At 30.5% G+C, this 24,610-nt stretch overlaps 2 protein-coding genes across 3 annotated transcripts; one reads left to right on the top strand and one right to left on the bottom strand.

Moving 5' to 3' along the window:
• The first annotated feature begins 3,711 nt into the window (after window positions 1–3,711).
• Window positions 3,712–9,360, top strand: LOC107626170 (uncharacterized). The gene is made up of 21 exons (XM_016329016.3): window positions 3,712–4,127; window positions 4,294–4,373; window positions 4,609–4,695; window positions 5,269–5,319; window positions 5,409–5,526; window positions 5,640–5,696; window positions 5,929–5,993; window positions 6,110–6,193; window positions 6,534–6,584; window positions 6,688–6,750; window positions 6,843–6,889; window positions 7,013–7,082; window positions 7,166–7,228; window positions 7,361–7,450; window positions 7,551–7,589; window positions 7,681–7,908; window positions 7,995–8,080; window positions 8,241–8,289; window positions 8,374–8,454; window positions 8,545–8,638; window positions 8,788–9,360. The coding sequence occupies exons 1-21, from the start codon at window positions 4,010–4,012 to the stop codon at window positions 8,961–8,963; spliced, it is 1,797 nt and encodes a 598-aa protein (XP_016184502.1). The 5' UTR covers window positions 3,712–4,009; the 3' UTR covers window positions 8,964–9,360.
• A 1,547-nt stretch (window positions 9,361–10,907) lies between these two features.
• PHOT2 (phototropin 2) lies at window positions 10,908–20,898 on the bottom strand. 2 transcript variants are annotated; one of them, XM_016327598.3, is made up of 23 exons: window positions 20,765–20,898; window positions 19,719–20,417; window positions 19,315–19,497; window positions 18,979–19,070; window positions 18,612–18,897; window positions 18,190–18,403; window positions 17,733–17,803; window positions 17,161–17,267; window positions 16,916–16,965; window positions 16,715–16,819; window positions 16,316–16,375; window positions 16,112–16,201; window positions 15,750–15,826; window positions 15,196–15,280; window positions 14,888–14,968; window positions 14,368–14,471; window positions 13,904–13,953; window positions 13,414–13,520; window positions 13,110–13,232; window positions 12,874–12,925; window positions 12,533–12,645; window positions 12,135–12,275; window positions 10,908–11,469 (listed from the first exon to the last, which is right to left on the bottom strand). In XM_016327598.3, exons 2-23 carry the CDS (start codon window positions 20,369–20,371, stop codon window positions 11,350–11,352), a joined length of 2,964 nt encoding a protein of 987 aa, XP_016183084.1. In that variant the 5' UTR covers window positions 20,372–20,417; window positions 20,765–20,898; the 3' UTR covers window positions 10,908–11,349. The 2 variants fall into 2 exon arrangements, with proteins under 2 accessions (XP_016183084.1, XP_016183161.1); XM_016327675.3 differs by having other exon boundaries at window positions 20,585–20,766.
• Between the last annotated feature and the right edge of the window lie 3,712 nt (window positions 20,899–24,610).

Raw genomic sequence — 24,610 nt, 5'->3', positions numbered from 1 at the left:
TCTTAAAAATTATTAATCAAATTACACAAAATAAAAAATTAATGTAATTAATTAATTATAATTAATATGGTAAAAAAATATTAAATAATTGATGTATTTTTTTCAATCACAATTGCATTTATCGGTGTGGACCATATATTCTTATTTAATAAAGCATTTTGAGATGGGGTTTTAGAGTATATTTTTTTTTTTTTTTTTTTTTTAAAGGAAAGACAGTTTTACAACTATTCTAGTAAGATTATTTAATTTAAGTAGGATTCCTTTTAATAATAATAAAAAAGTAGACATGATTTGAAAAATAAATAAATAAAAAACTATTTTCTCCATACAGAAAGTGTGATGATCCAGATGTTTATAATAACTAATGAAATCTAAATTGAGTACATAAAACTAAAAGATATCTTCGTCATCAGTTTTTGTTGTTATTTCATTATAACTTATAAGATCATGCATGCATGTCGCTTGTTTATTAATTAAAAATGGAGAGTTGAGAATAGAATATAGTGATGTTGTTTAATTTATTTATTTTCTTCTTTATGGAGCATAAATTAAACTATTCTTATTTGGTAGCTGAATCCTGCATGGATCTGATGATGAGCTGAGTCAGTTCAATTCAGCCAAAATACTTTGGAACAACCAATTTTGGTCCTCACTCTCATTCAATTTTATACCAAATTAAAGATTAATTAAATTCGTCTGTGACCACAATTTTTACCTAATTAAACCAGCTTGATGTTGATTTTTTTTTTTACAAAAATATTTTATATATACTAAAAATTAATCATTAAATCAGTTATCATATAATTATATATTTTATATTTATTATGTATAAATATATATTTTTTAATTTATTTTTAATATATATTTTATTTTTAATATATTATATATTAATGACTAAATTTTAACGTACATTTAATATGATTGTTTTTTTAATTTTAAGATAAGACAACTTATTGAATTTGAATATACATTAATTAATTTGTGAGGCAGAAGCATTCTACATCTGATATGAAAATATTTAATAACTAAAAAAATATTAGAAAAAAATAATTAAAATTTATTTTATTTAATATTTATTAATCACTGTATCAATTAATGAATACTAAATAAGATATATTTTAGAAATTTTTTTTTGTTTCTCTAATATTATTGTTCTACATTATTATACATACATATTAATCTTAATAAGTAATGTTAGTAAGAATTAGAATAATATTATACATCTAAATTTTTTTATTAACGAAGTCTGATTAAATTAATATAATATAATAAAAATTAATTATGACTAGCATTATTTCAAGTCTTATTATTTAACTTAATTAGGTTTGATTTATAAATATATTTATATTTATAACACTACTTTTTTTTATAATGCTTTATAATTTCTAACACGTGAGATTTATTATTACCAGAATAGAATTCAGATATCATTAAATTAGGTAGTTGTACTCTTGTAAGATCTTATATAAATCTATCTAGATTAATCTATATATTATATGTTATTGAAATCTGGTTAATTGAGTTTCTTCAATTAATAATGTAGCTGATATATATCATATTTTAAATGTATTTTTAATTAATTTTATTTAATTCATTATTTAAATGTGTTAATTAATTAATTATTTATTTGATTTAACTAAGAAAAATATAAAATTATTTAATATTTTGTTTGACCACATTAACCGTAATTAATCAATGAACATTATTTAATTAATTTTTTTATTAATTGTTCTTTTATTTGGTAATATTTTTCTCCTATAATTCAGATATCATTAAATTAGGTAGTTGTACTGTTGTAAGATCTTAAATATTGTAGTTATAAAATCTAGATTAATTATCAAATTAAAATATACACTAATATCTACTCCTAATAATACAAATATATAATGTTGATTACAATATAGATATAAAGAAATGGATAATTGCAAATATACAAAATTGTGATAATATATGATAAGAATATTTGAATAATATTAATATTAAAAATATCATAAAATACTAAAATGTATGTAATGTTATATAAAAATAGATTTAAAAGTGTCATGTATAAAGCCAATGAATTATAGTTCAAATGACATAGTCTCTCCATACTCAATTAAGAGGTTGTGAGTTCGAGACTTCTATTTTTGATAAAAAAAAAAAAGTCTCATGTATAAAATACTATGATTTTACTTTAATAAATTTTAAAGTATGACCTTTATTTGTTTGTCATAGATAGTACAGTCAGCATAAGTCAGTTTATAAATTCAATGGTCAAATTCAAATTTAAGGACCTACATTAAAAATTGATAACTTTAATTTGTTCTATCCATTTTTGGATATGTGGCGTTTTCTAATAAAACTATGGAGGAAAAAAAAAACCTTGAATATATTGTAAAGAAAAATGTAACATAAATAATTGGTTTCAAGTATTCAACAATTATATAAAAATAAGAGACGTATATTACGTGATAATTAATAATTTTTTATCCATTGCTCATGGCTGTTTTTCCGAAGAGATATTTACTATCTATTATAACAATTAATTTAATTTTGTTAGTTTATAAACACATCAATAAACATACAGGACAATTATTTTAAAATATTAAAAATTTCCTATATCTAAAATAAAAATAAAAGATAGAATTTTTGACATTTAATTAAGGAAATATGAATTTCTTTAGCTCAATTCAATTATTATGAAACATAGCATTTATTTGGATATAAATGTTTTATGCCTATAAAATATGCATTTTCCTATTTTACTTTGGTAAATTTCAATATTTTCTTTTTAATTATTTTAATGTAAAAATATATCTATTTTAACCCTTTCTTTTTTTTTTTTTTTGGTGACTATTTTAACCCTTTCTTTAATTTGTTTATTTTTTATCCACCTTTTTGTCTGTAATATGAAATTGTTGTTTAATTTTTATCTTTTTGAACTCATCTTTAAACATTTTTTTATTAAATAAAAAATAATATTAATACATAAATAATATAAAATATTTTATAAAATTATTCAATTACAGCTAAAGTTTTTTAGCTAATCATATAGATAAACAAAGTAAAAAATAATTAATTTTAGTAATATAGTTAAATAATTAAATGTTCGACTCAAATCCGCAACTTCTAAATGAGTCTAAAAAGACTTATACTATTTAAAAAAGAGCTCGTTATCGATTTTATACGAATATTTAATTACTTAGTTTATTTATTAGTGCATCAAAATTAAATTCAAAGAAAAAGTATATGGAACCAAGAGGTAATCAGCCAAAAAGTAAACAACTTAACTAATTTATAATTATATTTAATTAATTTTATTTATTTTTAATTTATAATATTTGATATTAATTATTTCTCATCCCAAATTAAAATTCTGAATGATACGTTGGAGAAATATAGGCGGAGATCTCGGAACTTCCAACAATTCCGATTCTTAGTATATAAAAAAATTTATAAAATATATAAAAAAAATCCATTTAGTATGAAAAAGAAACATTCTGATACTTAATAGAAGAAACATTCTAATACCTAGTATAAGTACCATTTACGTAAAGATTTTAGATTCACCCAGAGATATTTGGCTGGTATCTTCTTGGTTCCTAGCATTGTTGAAACTCAAATTAAATTTATAAAAAAAAAAAAGTAAAAATTTTGATGAAGTCGACTTCACGTGAAGTTAATACCTAAAATCTGTTAGATAAAAACTTCACGTAAAATCGGCTCCACCCGTAAAAAATTGTAGTGTTTATTTTGTCTCCTCCCTCTTTCTGTGTGTGAAGAGAAATTAGAAAATATATGTCTTTGTCAATGGAATCATGAGAATTGAGAAGGAGCAATGCTAAGTGTGTGTGTATATAAAGCAATCCATTGCTACCACTTTCCTTCCACCTTCCATCTTTTCCGTTTTCCGTTTCCCTTTCTCTTCCCTCTCTGTTTTCTCTTCTTACCTTCTTCACTCACTCACTCACACGAAACCTAACAGCACAACGAATTGAATCGAAAGCGAAGAAGAAACAAAGAAACAAAAATGAAATATGTTTTGGTAACCGGTGGAGTTGTGAGTGGACTTGGAAAGGGAGTAACTGCTAGTAGTATTGGCTTGCTTCTCAAAGCTTGTGGACTTCGAGTAACCGCTATCAAAATTGGCATGTTTTTCTTTTCCTTCAACTATATTTAACCATGCACGCGCGATAATTATTACTTTCTTTTCGGATTTAGATTTACAAAGTGTTCAACTCTTTCTTTCAATTTTGGAACGGAACGAGCTGCTACGTTAAATTGAAGTCTCACATTCTGAATTTTGATTTACAGATCCTTACTTGAACACAGATGCCGGAACAATGTCACCATTCGAGCATGGAGAAGTGTTTGTGTTGGATGACGGAGGCGAGGTACGCAATTTCTCGCTAATTATCCATCTTCAATTTTCGATTTGACGCTAAAAATGAAAAGGAAAAGCATGTCTGTTTGTTTGAAGAGAAAATGAAGGGAAAAGGAAAAGTTAGTTAGGTAGCAACTTTAGGCAAAATTTTCCTGAGTGAATAGATCAAAAGCACATGGTGTTTGTTAATTTCTTACTTTTTTTTTAAGTAGAATTATAAAAAGAGAAATGATGAATCTTGATAGGTGGACCTGGATCTTGGAAACTATGAGCGCTTTATGGATATCAAGTTGACTCGTGATAATAACATAACCACTGGGAAGATTTACCAGGCAAGTTTCTTTTTTTCTTTCTTTCTTCACACTACAACATGTTTTCAATAATATATGATGTTGTTTACTTGTTTCAGTTCAGTGTTTTCTCCTCTTTTAGATTCTGAACCAAAAAAAAAAAAAAAAGAAATTGCAAATTTACAAAAGAACCCCTTGTTTATGTTTATCTCCTTCAGTTTTGGATTTTTTAAACCAGTCAAGAGTTAACAATATTCAACTCATACAATGAAAATTTGTGGTTGTGGTTGCTGATGCAGCACACATTAAGATTAAGACTCTGTTTGGATATTGTCACTGGAGATAACAAAATTCTTCTGTATTTCTGAAACAAAAATGCTATCCAAACACTAAAAATCAGCTATCAAATATGTTTAACTCATTTTTAATGTATATTTTGTATTACGACTTATATTCTATATGAACGACTGATGTTCTGTCTACGCGTGAAAATAGAAATAGAAAATATCTGTTTCTATGGTTTCTCCTTTTTTTAAAAAAAACCTCAGCTGAGCTGAATGTTATATTTTATTTTATTTTTATTTTAATTTTTATTTGTTTATTTATTTTTTGCAGTCTGTAATTGAAAAGGAGAGAAGAGGAGACTATTTGGGAAAGACTGTTCAGGTTCCACAGCTTAATTTTGTGATTTTCTTTTTAATTCTTTTTTCAATGTTTGTGGTGTCTAATGATGTTTTTGTATTTCATCTTTTTAGGTTGTCCCTCATATCACGGATGCAATTCAAGAGTGGATAGAAAGGGTGGCCCACATACCAGTAGATGGAAAACCAGGTTCAGCTGATGTCTGTGTCATTGAATTGGGTGGAACCATAGGTAACACACTTGCACTCTTCTAAACAATCTTTTCTTTTTCTTCTTCTTTTTTAATACATTTTTTAATGTCTAAGATAACATTATTACTAAATCCTTGGTTTTATTATATGCAGGTGATATTGAGTCCATGCCATTTATTCAGGCATTAGGACAATTCTCATATAAAGTAGGTAAGAATGATACTAAATTTTATGGCAAAGATTGTTTCTCTGATGAATACTTGATGTACAAATTGAAGTATGTGTATCTGTATCCGTATGGAGTACTTAAATACTACTAATTTTATGGCAAAGATTGTTTCTCTGATAATACTTGATGTACAAATTGAAGTATGTGCATCGTATTTGTATCTGTATCCCTATCCATATCGAGTACTTAATGTGTGTGTATGTACGTATGCAGGTGCTGGCAACTTCTGTTTAGTTCATGTCAGCCTTGTTCCTGTTTTGAACTGTGTTGGTGAACAGGTAGGGATAATAACACGTCTTTTGAACAATTCTTCAAGGACTGTGTATGATTCATGTAGAAGAGTTGTTTGGTTTCATCTGAACGTGGCAAATTTTGATTTTGATTTTGGTTTCAGAAAACAAAACCAACCCAGCATAGTGTTAGAGGACTAAGAGGTCAAGGACTGGCTCCACATATCTTAGCATGCCGCAGCACAATGGTTCCTTTCTCCTTCCCTCTCTCACACATGCGCACGCATGCACACACATACAGAAATCAATCTTGTCCGTGACAAAAAAAAACATACTGGTGACAAATTAGTCGTTCAGGATTTTGAAAGGCGACGAATTTGTCTCTCACTAGTTCTTTAGTGGACAAGTTTGTCCTTACTCATCTCGATACATGTACAAATTTTGTATGAAATGACTAACCTGTCGCTTTCTATTTTTAAATCCCGAGAGTTGGGTTTATACCTCTTATTAGTGAACAAATGTGCACAAAACACACAAGAATTTCAATGTATATTTTCATTTTAGGGGTCTAACACAATTGCTTCTCAGGTTCTGGATGAAGCTGCTAAAGGAAAACTCTCTCAGTTTTGCCTGATTCCGGTATGTGGTTTTAAGGATTAAAGATATTTAGATGATCTTAAGTTTTGAAATGATTATCAGTTTTCTGAATTGAAATTATGTATGTATTTATGTATGTTTCCAGGGAGAAAACATAATTACTCTGTATGATGTTCCCAACATCTGGCATATTCCTTTGCTTCTAAGAGTAAGTTTCTTCCTAAAACTGCTGAACTTCACAAATCATATCTTAGTTTTAGGTACCAATTTCTTACAAAATTTTCTTATTCTGGTCTATAGGATCAGAAGGCTCATGAAGCAATATTTAAAGTGCTGAACCTTAATTGGTTAGTTTCACAAACTCCCTCAAGAATTGTTCTATTTCTTGTCCTTGAATTAATGGAAATTGAGGATTTTTTTTGTCCTTTTGATCTTTCTTGACGGCTTAATTTGTGGTTTTGTATATACAGTGTAATTAAGGAGCCTAGATTAGATGAATGGACTAATAGAGCTGAGGCTTGCGATTTGCTGCATGAACCAGTGAGTTTCTGCTCGAAATCCAACCTTGTTCGTTGTTCGTGATTATTAGCGATAGTTTCAATGTTATGTCTTGCAAATTTCAGGTTCGTATAGCCTTGGTGGGAAAATATACAGAGCTTTCGGATGCCTACCTCTCTGTTCTTAAGGTCGAGTTAGTTATATAAACTCTTGCTGCATCATTATTATGATTTTCCTAAGATTCATTCTGCTATGAACATGTAAAGCTTATTTAGATTTTCTTAGAATTAACATTGTTACTTACAATATCGACTTTTCAGGCCTTAGTGCATGCTTCTGTTGATTGCCGAAAGAAACTTTTTGTCGACTGGATTCCAGCAAGCAACCTTGAAGATGCAACTGCAAAGGAGGTAACATCAATTTGATTCATTTACATTGCATGAGCATGTTATTTTTTTTTTTTTTTATAATCTCAGCTTCTTCTCATTGTTCCTTTTTTTAATGTTGCAGAATCCAGATGCTTATAAGGCTGCAAGGAAGTTGTTGAAGGTTTGAATTACAGTCTTTTAATATCAATTACCTTCTCTTTAATTCCAAGAAATTTCAATGTTCATTATCTAACTGGAGTCTTTATATTCAGGGTGCTGAAGGTATTCTTGTTCCTGGAGGATTCGGGGATAGAGGAGTGCAAGGAAAAATTCTTGCAGTTAAATATGCCCGCGAAAACAGAATTCCATTCCTTGGCATTTGTCTTGGAATGCAGATTGCTGTCGTAGAGTTTGCACGATCTGTTCTGGGTGTAAAAGATGCTACAAGCACTGAATTCGATCCGAATACCAAGAGTCCATATGTTATATTCATGCCTGAGGTGTCTATTCTTGTGTCAACTATGTTCAGTGCTAAGAAAAGTGTCTGTTATTCCTATGTGTGATTTTCTTAAACCAATTTTTTTAGGGATCGAAAACACATATGGGGGGTACCATGCGTCTCGGATCGAGGAGGACATATTTCCAAACCAAAGAATGCAAATCTGCAAAACTGTAAGTATTAATACTCTACAGAATTATTTGTTGAAGACCATTTTTGTGATCATGCAGGAGAATATGATCATTTTTAATTTTGCATTCAATAAGTAGATAAACATATACATATACATATATACTGTTATTAGGATTTTAACCTTTAGACCCTCCCTCTTAGATATGGCTGCAGAAGCTTCATTGATGAGAGACATCGGCATAGATATGAGGTATTGCATTGCCATGCATGAGAAATTATTATTCTGTAAAATTTGTGTATCGGACAGAAAATGATCGTCGCCATATATATGCAGGTGAATCCTGATTTTGTATCTCGCCTCGAAAATGCTGGTCTTTCGTTTACTGGGAAGGACGAAACCGGCCAGCGCATGGAGGTTAATACATTCTGATGGAACTTACACTTAGTATAAGTCTATAAGCATATGCTTTAAATCTAAATTCTTGTTTGTTTATTCATGCTGCAGATTGCTGAACTACCTAATCATCCATACTTTGTTGGTGTTCAATTCCATCCTGAATTTAAATCAAGACCAGGAAAACCTTCTCCTTTATTCTTAGGTAATTCTTTGATTCTTGTCATCCAAGTTAAATTTCAAGTTTATCATCTATTGCATTCTGGTACTAAGACTAGATTGAGACCTGCACGATGCATAGACAGAAAAAATGGATAGTAAAAATTTCTGTTTACATGATCTTGTCGTGCACAGGGTTTATCGCGGCAGCATGCGGCCAACTGGATGTGGTCTTACAGCGCTGTTCAAACGTTGACAGCAACAGTCTTCTAAAAGTCCCAGCAATCAAAACATACCAAAAAAAAAGTTCACTAAAGCCAAGTTATAGGCGAGAATATGTTTTGGAAAGTGTCAAGGGTTTGAATTTCTAAGTTGGCTATGCTGGTCTTTTGTTTCTTGTGAATTGGTGAAATTACTGTGGAGGGCTTTTCAGTTATTGTTGTTGTCTCTGAGAACCAAGTCTTGTACAGTCAATTGAACCTTGGTGGTAGGGTATATAGTGTTTTTCAGAGGATACAAAGAGAGAGAGAAAGAAAGAAAGAGCTTGGGATCCCTTTCTTTTTAATGGGGGCAAGCTTGTTTTATGTTTTTATTATAATTGTGTCAGCAGGGTGAGGAACTCTCTTTTAGCTTCCTTTTTATCTTATGTTTTAGTGCAATGGCAAAGCTTTGGTTTTTGCATAGATTTTCATGATGTCTATAGAGTGCAAAGAAATTTCTTGTGGACTTCAATGTTTTATTTCTATATTATTGACTGAATGACTGTAATGTTAAGCTTCTTTTTCCTTTAGGTTGTCATGTACTAATTATTTCAAAACCAGCATATATGTATCACAAATTTACAAAGATTAAGAAATGATTTAACCAAACCATATTGTCTTAGATTCTTAACCATCAAAGTAAAAAAATTGGTGCATCAACAGAACTTGTCATAAAGTTTGGTCCCCTCTCTTTTTGGTTCCCTAAGTGAAAGCTGAGGTGATATCCACATCAACTTTTTATTTTAACTTGTAAGGGGAAAGTGGAACCAATGCATGTGATGTTTTTCCAACTTGACAATGAATCCCTAAGTTGAGAAGGGTCCTCCTACTTACCCCCCAACAAAGATGAGGTAAACAACTAAACATACTACAACATCAGTCAACCAACAATTCAAGGTGGTTTGATATTTTTCGTTTGCCATTGCTCGAGTCTAACTGTCTAAGTTACTCTCATGCCTTTGGGAATATGGTGCTCACAGCACCTTAAAAAGAAGAAACATTTTAGTTTATTAACTAAAGATGTAAAGCTCACTTGAATTATTATATATTTTTTCTCACCTTATTCTAGTCTGACAAACCGAAAATTAATCCGCCGTAAATCTGAACTACATTTAAGGATTGTTACTGGCCAATAGGTTACTGCATATACAAAACATGATTCAAACATCCCGACACATGTTTTTAAACAGACGAGTGAACTCGACCAACTCAAATTTGTTAGCTCACTTGAATTATAAAATTTAGTCCCACATTTTAGTATGAAGCATTTTTTTTTCTTTTTTGGATGAAACAACTAACATTTGGGTTTTATTACTTGGAAGTAAAATCCTAACTAGTTCTGCCTGACCCAACGGAGGTCTCACAAAGGGATAGAAAATTTTCAGCCATTTTTTAAAAAATTATTATTTATTTCTAAGGATCAAAGCAAAGACCATTAGTTAGGGTGTTAAGATGATAGTATAATCTTTTTAAGAATTATTTCATTAAAAAAGTAGAATTGTCAAAATAATATTTTAATATAAAATTAACTACTAGTCTATATTATATTTGATATCTTTGATACTTAGCCAAAAAAGAATATATATTGTTTTTTCCTTATAAACAAAATTGTAAGAGATATTGCTATTCAATTCCAGAAGGTGGCCAAAGATATTGGTACTTAGTTAGAAGAAGAAAATATTTCTAATAATTTGATGTTCCTTATGATTAATAATAACTGTCAAACTATAGTAGTGTAATATAGACACAAAAAAAAAAAAAAAAAAAAGAAGAATAGTGTAATATAAAATTATAGAGCACCCTATATTATATTTTAAATATAATTCATTTGGTATTCATGGAGCATTTTTCTTAAATGTATGAAGTTTTTGATTTGTGATATACCACTCTTTTTACAAACACTTATTACTTGTTAAACCAAGAAGCAATAACTTGCACAAGGAAAAACCATCCCTTATTAGTGGTCCAAACCAATCTAATTTTGAGTTTGAATTGGATTTTCTTTTTCTTTTTTTTTTTTTCCATTCTTTGTCAGAAATTTAAGACACATTCATGGGTACTAATTTTAACAACTGTATTCACTAAATTTAAATTATAACAGAAACTCATCATTTTTTTTACAATGGTGGCACTGATACAAATTAGATTACAAACAAGTTATACAAAGTGACTAGCAACATATATGATATTTTTTAACTCTACAAAACATATTATTGATTTATTGTTGATAATCATAGCTAGGAAGCATGATCCTAAGAAAAAACTGTGGCTTTATTCAATGTACATAATACTTTCATGCTGATCCTTCACAAATTTGTTTGGATAATTGGATTTGGTTATGCTCTTCTATTGTAAGATCAAAAGTTGCAACTGGATTCAACGCAGAACCATAGACAAACTTTTTGTGCTTGAAGTCTCCATTGATTGATTCTTGAAGGATGGATCAGGCATGGTTCTAGACAAAGCATCTTGATGAGTAACTTGTGTTTAACCCTTTTCAGAAAATATTATCCATATCAATTGAGGTAGAAAGAACACCATCATCTTCCCACTTTATATCCTTGGCCACTGGAACTTTTTCTATCAATTTTAGAGGAGCCTCTAACGGAGGTGGATTCTGCATGAAAATAAGCAACTCAAAGGTTGTCAGTATAATAAACCTGCTACAAGTGTTAGATTCGAAATATTGATTTTGAGTTGAGGGGTTAGTAATTTATTTTTCACTTCGTTTTATCTAATAATTTTAGAGGAGCCTTGAAGCAATAATTGAGTTGTTTCCGTGTGAACTCAAGGTTATGGGGTTTAAGCTGTGTAATCAGTCACTGATGTAATATTAGGTTAGGATGTCAACATTACACCCTTTGGGCGTGACCCTTCCCCGGATCTTGCGTTAACGCAGGATGCTTATGCACCAGGCTTTCCTTCGTCTTATCTAATAATTAACCACTCTAATTCTGTTGAAGATTGAGGCTATATTTTTCGGACTATGTTATAGCATGACTTTATTAACAAAAGAAGGAAAGAGAAGGGAGGTTTCCCATTTTAAGGTAATAACATCCACTCGAATAATACTGATAAATTCATATTTTATGATGATTTTTAGATTGACAGGAGTGGAATTTATCAACTTAACTTGCACATATTCCTTGTAAATGCATGCTTTTGTGAATTTTCTCCTAATTATGCTTAATTGATTGAAACATACTTTTTAGGCTTTAGAATTGTCAAATTCGATGCCTTGATATGTTCGTTTAAGTTGTTTAAGGTTTAGGAGGCAACTACCATGTTGCGGATTAAAGGCCAATTGATTCCACGGAAGAATGGATGTTGTTTGATCTCATTGGCACCGGTGGTTGAGCCTAGACGACTGGCCGGATCTCTTTGCAGTAGTGCATTGATCAACTGCCTTGCTGCAAGGCTTGCCTGGAAATTTGCAGAAAGCTATCAATTGATGCATGATCATAGTATCCAGTGTGTGAACCGTTTATACATTTAGGTGTATAATTTAAATTTAGATATATAAAGTGATGAATACTGATCTTTCAATGCAAAATAATAATTTTGGTACCAAATAGAAATTTGAGAGCAAATGTCATGCATATGCTTAATTATATGCATTGTGTACTTCACTTTACTCAGAATTGAGAATTGCATGATGCAATAACTTATTAGTATTTTACCGGGATGCTGCTTGGAAAGGTAAGATCCTTGTGTAAGATGTTGGAAAATGTCCTCTGTCTATTCTTTCCTCGAAATGGTGTACGGCCGTAGAGCATCTCATACAACAAGATACCTATATTTAGAAAATCAAAAACATAATTTGTAGATATTAGAAAAACGGGTACATATTTGTTATTAAGAATTTGATTTGATGCATTGTTAGTATAAATATATACTTGAAGTTGAACGGTTTTCAACTGGAAAGTACACTAACAATATAATTTAATTATGAAATTATGATAATATAGCAATGAATGCTCCTCCATAATTTGTGTGCAAGCACAAGGATGGAAGAACTTACCAAGGGTCCACCAATCAATAGCACTACTATGCCCAGCTCCAGTAATAATTTCCTGTTATATAAGCACTTTAGAAACCTTGTACATGACAATGATAATGATGATGATAATACATAAACAACAGAATAATGCATTGACACTAGTCTTCTCCCTGGTTCGATTTTTTAACATAACAAACCTAATCTTTGTAGTGTACTAAGGTACTACAAAGAAAATACTGAACAGAAATTCACCATACAGGAGCTATGTATTCTTCAGTTCCAACAAATGAATTTGATTGTGTAACTGGCTCTGCAACAAATGTCGGAGGTGGTTGACTTCGCGATCTTCTTCTATTGCTAGGTGGAGGATGCTTAACAACCTGTAGGGATAACTTCCAATTTGAGTGTTCTAAATATTTCAAAGTACAACTCTAACATGTTGATCCATTCAATTCCCCTATGAAATGGTAGTAAAGATAAATGGTTTTATCAAAATGAATTCAATATGGCACAAGGATTTAAATAAGAAGGGCTATGTTTACAGAGAATAAGGATGCATACCTGGGGTTTACAATTTGTCATAAATGATAGATCAAAGTCAGTCAATACAACATGGCCTTCCTTGTTAAGTAATATATTTTCGGGCTTTAAATCTCGATAAATTATACCTAGACAGATGAAGTAAAAGAAAGCATTATTCATATTATTTAAGAACTATAATTTTTTTTTTCTCTTCTCTTTCTTATCATCATTGAGCATAGTGAGAATGTCGATGATTATATGCGAGCCATGTAGAACACACAAGCACAAAAGATATTATATGGAAGAAACAACCAGAAACACTGCCGAAATTCGTGGAAAGCTTGGAACTTGGAAGAAAGAAAACATGCCTATCTCAGTTGATGTGTCAGAAATCTTGGACTTAAGATTCTAAAATATGTCCAAAGGTACCATAGCAAATAGCAACACACAGATTGAGGATGTATTGAACACGAAACTGCCTAAGCAGGTGATACGAACCGATGAAAGGAGGAGATAATGATCAGCATACCTAAACAGTGCAGATATTCCAAACCAATCACAACCTCTGCTGCATAAAATCTGGAGATATGATAGAAGTTAACATCATATATAGGGTCTACAATATGAATTTATAATAAATATAGACATATATCTTTAATAATGTTTAGAAAGATTAGATAATTAGGTGAAGTGAGTATAATGATTTAGTAGCTGTAATTAGGCCTCCCAAGCTATAGCTTGATTTATTATATGATTAGTATATATCAGATCCATGTAACCGATTGAGGCACACAGTTAATATAGGAGTAATTAGGAACTACTCGTAATTAGATCATAATAACCAGTAGTTAACTAATTATAACGTGGCTATGTATTCTAACACAAATGCTAATTACTATTTTAACTTATAATAAAACTATAAGTTGTTAAGGGCATGAGATGATAGATTCCAATACTAGCAACCAAATAATGAAAAATGGAAACAAAAAGTACCTTGCTGAATCCTCTTTGAAAATCTTCATAGGTTGCTTGTCGAGCAAGGCAAACAACTCTCCACCGGCACAGAAGTCAGTAATCAAACATACATGGGTGGAAGTCTGTAAAGACAAAGGAAACATTAGAACCATTAGTCAACAGCCAAATGTGTGTATCATGCCGGTCGTTTGATCCTCCACTATAGACCACCTTTTTACTCTACTATCAAGTGAATGAAATAGATGGTTCTGATCGTAGACCTTGCGAGATGGATAGAACGATGAAGACAGGGAAAGTGTTGAATAGAAGCTTATAAACTAACTACTCCCTACCACTTTGGAAGGATCCTATGTCAATCATACTCATTAACATATTTTTTATGTAATTTTGTATGTAATACTTAATGGACTTTGTCATAAGTTTTGTCATGTTTTTTTAATAGATTCATCCTAAGTTCAAGTGACATGTTATAGCACTGAAGGGTTTCTGGATTTTAAAAAAGAGCCATGACATTTATACACAAAAAAAGAAAAGTTACCTCAAATGAAGTGTACAATGTTGGAAGAAAAGGATGATCTAGTAATGATATAATCTCTCTCTCGATACATGCTCGGTGAACCTGTAATAGCAATTACAGAAATTTATTATAACTAAACAAAAGATAGGCAAGAAAGATAACAATAACAGGATAGAAATTGGTAATTTGATATGGTGTGTTGAAAACAAAAATGTGAAATTATAACTACACTTGAGTCAGGTACTAGTTAATTAGTACAAAACAAAGCCATAGATTCATATAAATGGTATATATCAATCAAAATTTTCCCCACTTGTATTTCCAGAGACCTTGTTACGGTTTAACATTATAGACTTTTCCATTGCCTTCATTGCATATAGTTCGTCGGTACCTTGGAGTTCCACCAGATGAACACTGTCGCATAAATGAAAACACCAAGGTTTCAGTGAATTTAAGTCCTTGTAAATTTTAGTTTGTTGCTTATGTAGATTGTCAAGCACCAACTTTCTATAAAGCTTGAGCTACTAGATAAAGATACAAGAAGGCCTTTAGGCTTGAAGCACTAATAATGCATAATACTCTCTACTTAAATGTTGAAATTCAAATTAATTTGAAGTATGATGAAAACAAGGATTGAACTATTGACCACTTGATTAAAGAGGCCTTGATATTATGTCAATAATAAATAATCTTCTGTTAAAAGCTTTATCTACAAGAAATTACATTCAAATAGCAACATAGCCTTTTCAATGAAAAGGAAAATATTATCAATATCAATGTATTAAAGGAAGTAAAGATGGGAAAGAATCTGTTTAGAGAAGATATCCATAGTATGCATGCTACATATACAATTTATTCAGCCAAAGCATCTGAAAATTGTTACCTGCCAGTGTCTCCACAACCCAATGGCCTAATAGGCGAAAAATGATGCAGGCTGATTTTCTCACCCCTTGCAGCAATCTAAAATATTCAAACAAATAAATTCATAGAAAAAAATTGTAAATCTCACTAAACAATGTCTATAAATTTAAAAACATCACACATTTCAGATGTAAAAATTTGTGTTACTATAACAAGACTTATATTTCAAATAAGATAATTATATAGAATGGATCAAGTATTTGTCTGTCTTTACACCATCAAGGAACATTGCTGGTACAAGTTACATGAAACAAAGTTTATAAGAGAATACATATTATTTGTGTAACCTTGATGACAAAGGAAGTAAAATATATACATTGGTACCTTTTTTATTGCTACCCAGGAAGGATTATCCTTCTTGTGAGGTAGTGGAAAGACAGGTTGAGAATGAATTGCCCATAAATCTTCTGGTCTCTTCAATATAAACACCCATAAAATGTCAGTCTCAAAAATAAATAAATAAATAAATTCAAATGAAAAAACAATCTGCTAAGGAACCGTAGAATTCACAGGCAGAAAATCCTTTACCAAGTTGGCATCAGGAAGTTCTCGAACAGCTTCGTCAACATTTTCTGCAGTGGCTTTTACCTGGAGGAAAAAAAGAATTATTCAAGCAAAATCTAATGTTGAGCAAGGTTCTTTAGGAAAAGAAAATGCATACTAAACTAATAACTTCAGTAGCATCAGAGTCACCTATGAGTTCATGGTACTTGCTGCTATTACCTTCACACAAATAACATTTTCAAATATCTTTCATTTAACAATACAAGTTAATATTTTCACTAATTTTAAATATTTAATATAATTCTTAGATATATTGCATGCACAAAATATTTAGATTCTACAGAAGTAGAAATCAACAGGAAAATCTACAGAGTTTGAACAATTGAGCTAAAGGAGCATTTCTTAGAATTACACAACACTCACCAACTTAGCACTTTGTAGCTCAGCATTCTCAGACAGGCGATTTTTTAAGGGTTCGACATGATCACTTCCATCTAACTGAACGCCAATGAAGTATTGAAGTTCACCCTAAACACAAAATAGAGAAAATAATATTAATAAATGATAACAGATATTGACTTTTCAATATCAAAATTTATTTGTTTTCTAGGAGAATTGCAACACCTTTTGGTCACGCATAGGTTGCAAGTGAAATAAATTCCAGAACTTCTTTCCTACAGATTAAAAAAAAAAAACCAAGAACAGGAGGGGATTAGATTTAGAATACAAAAGCTGCAATGCACACATCAACCTGTTGATATATTATTCAAAGCTTTTAGGCATCCTTAAAAATGCAACTTTTTGTTTTCAGTTACTTATGCACACACACACAAAAGTGAAAATACTCAACAATTTGATCAAATGCTAACCACTCTTAGTATAATTGATCAACTGAACAGTAATTTCCCTCTGCTCTCTGATGGCATCTCTAATCTTTTGGACAGTTGCTTGATCTGTTTCTGGTCCTTGAAGAAACCTACACAATGGAACAAGGACATTACAGTTTCAAAATCCGAATTTAATGAAGTATATATCAATTTAAACTTTAAAGATCTAAGGAAAAGGACCTTGTATCCAAACCACATATGATTTATCAGTCACTCATTTATCTTTTTAATTTATAAATAGTAAAAATTGATTACCACAGAATTGAAAATGATAAAGTTTAAAGACTAGCTAACTCTAGTATAAAATAAACATCCAACAACCATAGAGGTTATTAAAAAAATCTCAACATTTGAAAGCATTCATATTTCTTTCTTTTATCACATGTTATTTCATATCTCGTGTTGTACATTTGTCTCTAATACTAGAACATTCGGTTCAAAGAAAAACTACTAGCAAGTGGTAGAGGACAACAAAATCAGGAAACACTGAAACTATATGCCTCGTAGTTAATAGAAAAAATTTAACTTTTATGTAGATAGAGTAAAATTTGTACCGACAATTTCTTCCCAAAATTTCTTCTCGAGTATATTCGGTAAGTTCAAGGAAGCTATCAGATGCAAATATCTGCACAGGGATCAATATTAATCACTTGAGGCAATGTTAGCAAACGCCAAAAATTAGTCACATTAAAGACGTCTGTTAAGTATATGCATGCATGTAGAACAATATAACAGTAACCAATTCAAGCTAAGATAATAAGATATTAGTATTACAAATACAATACCAGCTCCAATGTCATAAAGAAGAGAAGAAAAGACAATGTCATAGATCACAGTATGAAGAGTTTGATTAACATAACAATTGAACATGTATATCTGATATGTTTTCTGATCTCATAAAGGATGTAGAAGAATTAAGACTTCCATGATAATGTAGCTTAAACTTTATTTGTTAAGACAATCTTATTAGAGAAGAACAGAAGCAAGTGTCAATATAAAACTTCATCTTACAATTGGGCAATCTGGAAGTCTAGGATCAGAAATCACAAAATTCTTTTCTATCCGCTCCAATGTGGTTGCTAGATCTATTCCCTGCCTTATATCCCTCTCTCTTTCAGCGCGCTCCCAACTTTCGGTCCGGGTTATTTCCTGGGTCATCAATACCTCTGGCTCAATGATGGGTGTCTCCTCATCTCTCCCAGTAGAACTTGATCTCCCTTTAAAACTGGAAAAGGTTGGAAAACAAATTAAGCACATTTTCTGAACCCCACAAAGAACTCATACTCCCAAGCTAAACATTCATCCATAACATTGGATACAGTAAATACAACATGTAGTTACAAAGCACAAAAGTTCACTTTCTTTTTGTTTGTCAGTTAAATACTATTGAGAAAAGAGCTGAATTTTGAGAGAAATTTAAAGAAAATAAGTACCCCTTTAAAGAAACTCGTGCAGATTTTCTTGAAGCCTTGTTTCTCTCCTCATAAGAACTCAAGCGTGATGCATCAGTTTCAGAATTCTTGGGAGGAATTTGTTTGCTAAATTTACTTGTATTCCCAGCTTCAACAGACTTTGGCAAAACAAATTCAAAATCAAACTTCTCTTTCTCTTCATGCTTGGTAGCATTTTCTTCAATCATAGGCTTACTAGAGGATTTTGGATCCTTCACAGTTTGGACAACCTCAGTGATGGAACCTAAAGCTCTCTCCTTCTGACGAGCTGATAAATGAAATTAGATGATTAGATGATTATACATAAACTCAAAATCACACATAATGCTAAAAGGGTTCAATATTTTACCATCATAACGAATCAACGATGTAGGTAATCCATTCGGTCGTAACGCCTTTTCACTCAATCCTTCTGTGTACTTGCTCACCTCAACCTGCATTCTGTAGTAACAGTTGTATAAGACCAACCCTCTTGAAGCCTTAAGCTATTGAATAAATTTCCAAGGATGGTTATATTTCTCTAGCATCATGTTGCTTCAAACCTTTGGTTAGATAAATATAAAATCAGACCACATTTGCAATTAGTCAATGGAAGTTTCCATTAAGTTTTTACTAAAAATGCCAAGAGATCATTATAATTAAAGCTTCTAAAGTAAGAAAACCAGGTAGGTAAGCCTGGACTAACCCGATGAATTTGATAGTGTTGCCATTGTCATCTTTAATGGGGGTAATAGTGAGAAGATTCCAGAATGGAGTTCCATTTTTCTTGTAGTTTAAAAGCCTGCCACAATAACTTTTCCCATTTCTAGTTGCATCCCGAATTTTCTCCACTTCATTCATGTCTGTATCGGGCCCCTGAAGAAATCGACTGAAACCAGAAAATTGCTGGTTTGATTAAAAAGATAACAATATTTTCTAGCTCAATACCTACTAAGAACCACTCTCACAATTTAACCCCAACCCTCACTGAAAATCACTAGAAAAGTTTTCCATTCATTGTTTAGTAAACAGGTTTCGGTTGAGATCCGAAACTAAAGATGCAAGTAGACTCCAACAGCATATATATATAGAAGCAGCACACATGCTCACCAATTCCTTCCAATAACCTCCTTTGAAGAATAACCAGTCATATTGAAAAAGCCACTGCTGGCATACATGATAGGACAGTCTGGCTTGGTTGCATCCGAGACAACGAAAGTTTGTTGCAGCGTCGCCAACGCTTCTTTCAACTCTTGTGAGACTCTTGGGAACACCCCTGATGATGATTCAGATCCATAGTTCGAGTCCCCGGATGTCCTTGTTGATTCAACAAATCTATCTGATAAGTTTTTGGTTTTGTCACCATCAAAAGAGGAGCTTGTTTTCTCTGCTATTGCCTTTACACTACTTGAGTTCATTGGAAGACCCCATTCAGCAGTTCTCTCAGCTATGCTTGCTTCGGTTAAAGTTCGATGATTCGTGGAGTCATTGACTTTTGCTGCACTTTTAGCCCCTGAAAGATTGTTCATTGCAGAGTTACCATCATTGTTGAAACCAGAATCTCTGGAAAATGCCATCCACTTGTTCATAGTTTCTCTATTGCCGGAAGAATTAGAGGGTGCGATCGCCGGCACAGAACCCACGCCGTATTCCTCTCTTCTAAGATCTTCACTCACAGGAAGTTTAAATATTGGAAATGAGTCTGGATGATCACTGCCAGAAGAATCAGGATCACACTTAACAGGTAATTTGAGTTTCTCCATTTATGAATTTCCTCAGTCACTTGGTGTGCAAACTAAAGGGTACCACCTAAAATCATAATGAAAAAAAAAAAAAAATACATCAACATATAAACATATAAACATGTTCTTCAGTCTAATGGTCTTTGAATAACTGGAAACAACAACAATCATTGGAATTCACACAAAAAACTTGTGAGTTATATTAAATGTAAAATGATGAATGCAGATACATACTTTATCATAACTGCATGGTGCTAATGGAATGACAAAGACATTAATTTCATACAACATATCACACATTGCATAATCAGAAGCTATAAACTATAATAAGGAGTTTCTTAAAGGGAAAGTAAACTCTAAAAATGGCAAAGCCTTTTGAAACTAAGCTGAGGGATTAGTTGGAGGATGAGTAACCTGGACTGTGTCAGAGCTCAAGCTCCAAACAGAAAGGATAATGTTTCAGAGTTCACATAATAAATACAAGAACTTTGTCCTCAATAAAACATTATATGTATCTTCATAAATAATAATAATAATAATGTCTAAGAGTCTTAAGACACAGTTATGTCTAGTTAACCACTATTTTTTTTTTTTTTTTTTGGTTGTTGACTAGGACTTGGATGAATTACTATGATCCCTTTTGTGGTTAGGTGATATTAAACATAATAATATTTTAATTTTTACAATTGAATTTAATTTTGATGTATTGATAGTGTAAAATATTGGTTTAATTACTCTGCTGGTCCCTATAGTTTTGCAAAATTTTTAATTAGGTCCATATACTTTTTTTTCTTTTAATTGAGTCCTTGCACCAAAATTATTTTTTTAATTAGGTCCCTACACTTTTTTTCCTTTTATTTAGGTCCCTATACCAATTTTTTTTTAGTTGGGTCCTTATAAAATTAAGCCAATTACTACTAAGAAGGACTTAATTAAAAAAAAAATTTTGGTGCAGGAACCCAATTAAAAAGAAAAAAAGTATAGGGACCTAATTGAAAATTTTATGAAACTATAGGGACCAACAGAGTAATTAAACCTAAAATATTTTACACAATAATCTAATTACATTTGTTTTTTGGACGATTAATCACGTGGTTAATATAAAAAGTAGTTATTTTTTATGACGTGGTATTATATAATTGGATGCGCGTGTAAAACGGTTTTACAACGACAGCGCATTAATTTTTTTTTTTTTTAGAAAATAGAAAATTATATAATGTAATATCACCCAAACTTCAGGTGATATTAATGTCATATTTTACAAATATATGTAATATAATTGTTAATTATATTTATATATCACTGAAAATTTTACTAGAATCAAAATTAAATAATTTTCTTACAATTGGCCAAAAGTAGATTAATAAATTCAAGTATTATGGATAAAAACACAACTAACATGAAGAAATATCTTTTCCAGTATAATACAAAGTGTATATTGTATGTGTACCATTTACTACCATTTATTTATCCCATATTTCTTGGTTGGAGGAAAAAACACAAGAACAAAACATTAAAAATCATGGAAAAAATTGTGAATTTTTTTAATAAAAATAAAATAAAATTGAGGAGGTAAAGGGCTAAATATTTGTGAGGTCACAAAGGAATTGGCGTGGCATGTCGTTAAAGATAAATTTCACTATCATGTATTTAATATCTGGGTTCCCTTCTGAAAAATGACAAAGGAAAACGATATATACATGTATTTAATATTTAACATATAATATTAAATAAAATAATATTGCTATTTGCTATATGAGGTTAAGGAAGGTTGTGTTTAAATGGTGGTGGCAATTGGTGGTGTGGTGCTTAGAAGTTCCACGTCCATGGTTTCAACTTTCAATGGAAGAAGCTTCAATGGCTTGTCACCAATCACAAATGATCAAATATAATATGTATTGTATTATTTTTTTATTATTACTATTACTATTATAAGAGGGACATACATATAGATCTCACCATATTAATTTATTTATGGATTTAAGTTTTCTAAGGTAAGTATTATTGTGGAGTTAATTCCCATTTTGATATCTGAAATTGACGAATTATACTGATTTAATTTTTGAAATCCTAATTGTGATAATTTAGTTTTTAGATTTAAAAAAGTATATTACATTAATTCTTCGTGTATTTTTTGTTACCGAAATTCAACGCCATTAGTGATGTGACCTAATCCTTACTATGCTGGACATAATCAAATGATGTCATATGTGTTTTGGCGCTAAATAAAGATTGAAACGAAAGACTAAATTATCACAATTGGAATATCAAGAATTAAATCAGTAAAATTTATTTAATTTAGGATTAAAATAGGGCTTAACTCGTTGTTGTGTGAAGTTTAATAAAAAATAAAAATAATGTGTTTGGTTTGTATTTTTGTTTTTTATTTTTATTATTTAAAAAATTTTATATAAAAAAGTAAAAAAAATTAAAATAATATTTTTTTTCTGTTTTTGTTTTATTACAAAATTTTGATGATAAATAATATTAAAAATGAAAATACAAACTAAATACATTTTAAAGGTTGACCAAATCCATTTTTCATTTGACTTTATTATATATGATTACTAAGTATTCATTTAAAAAGTGAGATTTAAACTAAATAAGTGATATAAGAGAATAAATCATATATATGATATTGTAATGAGATCACTGAAAATAGTTGCATCTCTCCTAAGAAAACCTTATATAATATACCTAAAATTAAAGTTTTAACAAATCATCAAAAGGACTTATATTTAACAATGGGTTAGTTTGTTGTACTTATTTTTCATAGTATATAAACTTCAATAACATTAATATCTCACAAATGTTATATATAAATAATTAAGTCATGTATAATTTAATATAGTTTGATATGATTTTAGAAATACATTAAATACACAATTTCAATCATTTGTGATAACATCTTATCACATGTACATGTACCAAAGTATGTTTGTTGCATTATTAATTTTATTACTATTATTATCATCCAAGACAAAGACCATGTGAGAAGTCCCTTTTACATGTTGTGCTTTAATGTATTGACTATGGAGGCATGACCCAAGAATTAGGGCAAGAAGGAAATCCATGAATTGATTATGGAATTGACAATTGCTTGATTCATAGAACAATGTCGGTGAAAGATTTGGTTTTGGTAAGGGTAAAAGACTAATTGTCCCCTTCTTTTTTTCTCTTCATTAATTAAATAAAAAATAATAGAAAAAAACTCAAAACAGTGCTAACAATTATCTCGAAAGACAACGAGGTCCTTGACAAAAAAAAATTTAACCCGATCCCTAACAATTACCTCAAAAGGACAACGAGGTCCCTGCGCAAAAAAAAAAAAGTAAATGTTATTTTTTTTTGCATAGGAGCTAATTAATTCAAAAAAAAATTAGAGACTGAATTGAGTGTGTTTTTTTTTTGAGGCCTCGTTGTCCTTTTCAGGTAATTGTCAGGGATCGGGTAAAGTATTCACTCTAAATAATATTACATAACTAATAAAGTTATTATTTTTAACCAACAATTAGTCAATATTATAAGTTCTAAGTATTAAATTATAAATTTTAAACCCTAAATTATAATTCTAATGGTATAAAAATAAAATATTGACTAAAAGTATTAGCTAATATTGATAAAATGTGTTGGTCTTTAATATTTTTCTAATTAAATAAAGTCTAGTACATATTTGTAACTACATTAAATGATTTTTTACAATTAACATTGATAAAAATTAAGTTTAAATTAAACCTATATTTTTAAGTAAATAAAATTTATACAATTTTTTAGTACTTTAGACGGCACCATGAATCTATGATATTGCATCACATTACAACGATCAAGTAAGTAGTGACTAATAGTCTCTCCATACTCAATTAAGAGGTTGCGGGTTCGAGTCTTCATATCTTTGATAAAAAAAAATGATTTTTTTTTTTTTGGTTTGAGTGAATAACGAATATGAACTTGATATGTGATCTTGATAATGAAGCCCATTTCAAGCCCTTCTTTTCTCTCTGGGGTTTGGGCTTTTCTTCAACACGCATGGACTAACAAAAACGTTTTTAATGTTGTAAGAAAAAGTTGTTGGCAAAAATTTCTTCAACTAATGTATTATAACCAATTCCCATATTAGATAAGTCTTGGTCAAAGTCTTCAACCTTCAAAATCCCAATGGGTCGTGTGCTAAACGAAGGCCCAAGATCAACATAAAACACACTAAAGAGTTAATATTCCTTGAACCAAAAAAAAAAGAGAGTTAATATTCATTAACAAAAA

The sequence above is a fragment of the Arachis ipaensis genome, chromosome B1 (assembly GCF_059453495.1).
Source record: "Arachis ipaensis isolate K30076 ecotype BB chromosome B1, ASM5945349v1, whole genome shotgun sequence".
NCBI classification, from domain to species: Eukaryota; Viridiplantae; Streptophyta; class Magnoliopsida; order Fabales; family Fabaceae; genus Arachis; species Arachis ipaensis.
The sequence above is the reverse complement of the archived record's forward strand: the minus strand, read 5'-3'. Positions and strand labels throughout refer to the sequence as shown.

Bases quoted from the DNA above. Each gene is read 5' to 3' on its own strand.
- LOC107626170 (XM_016329016.3), top strand. From the start codon at position 4,010: ATGAAATATGTTTTGGTAACCGGTGGAGTTGTGAGTGGACTTGGAAAG. The intron at 7,083-7,165 runs GTGAGTTTCTGC...TGCAAATTTCAG, and splicing joins GCGATTTGCTGCATGAACCA to GTTCGTATAGCCTTGGTGGG. The intron at 7,590-7,680 runs GTTTGAATTACA...CTTTATATTCAG, and splicing joins CTGCAAGGAAGTTGTTGAAG to GGTGCTGAAGGTATTCTTGT.
- PHOT2 (XM_016327598.3), bottom strand. From the start codon at position 20,371: ATGGAGAAACTCAAATTACCTGTTAAGTGTGATCCTGATTCTTCTGGC. The intron at 16,966-17,160 runs GTTAGCATTTGA...TTTAATCTGTAG, and splicing joins GATCAATTATACTAAGAGTG to GAAAGAAGTTCTGGAATTTA. The intron at 15,281-15,749 runs GTAACAATTTTC...TTTATGCGACAG, and splicing joins GGTTGTGGAGACACTGGCAG to TGTTCATCTGGTGGAACTCC.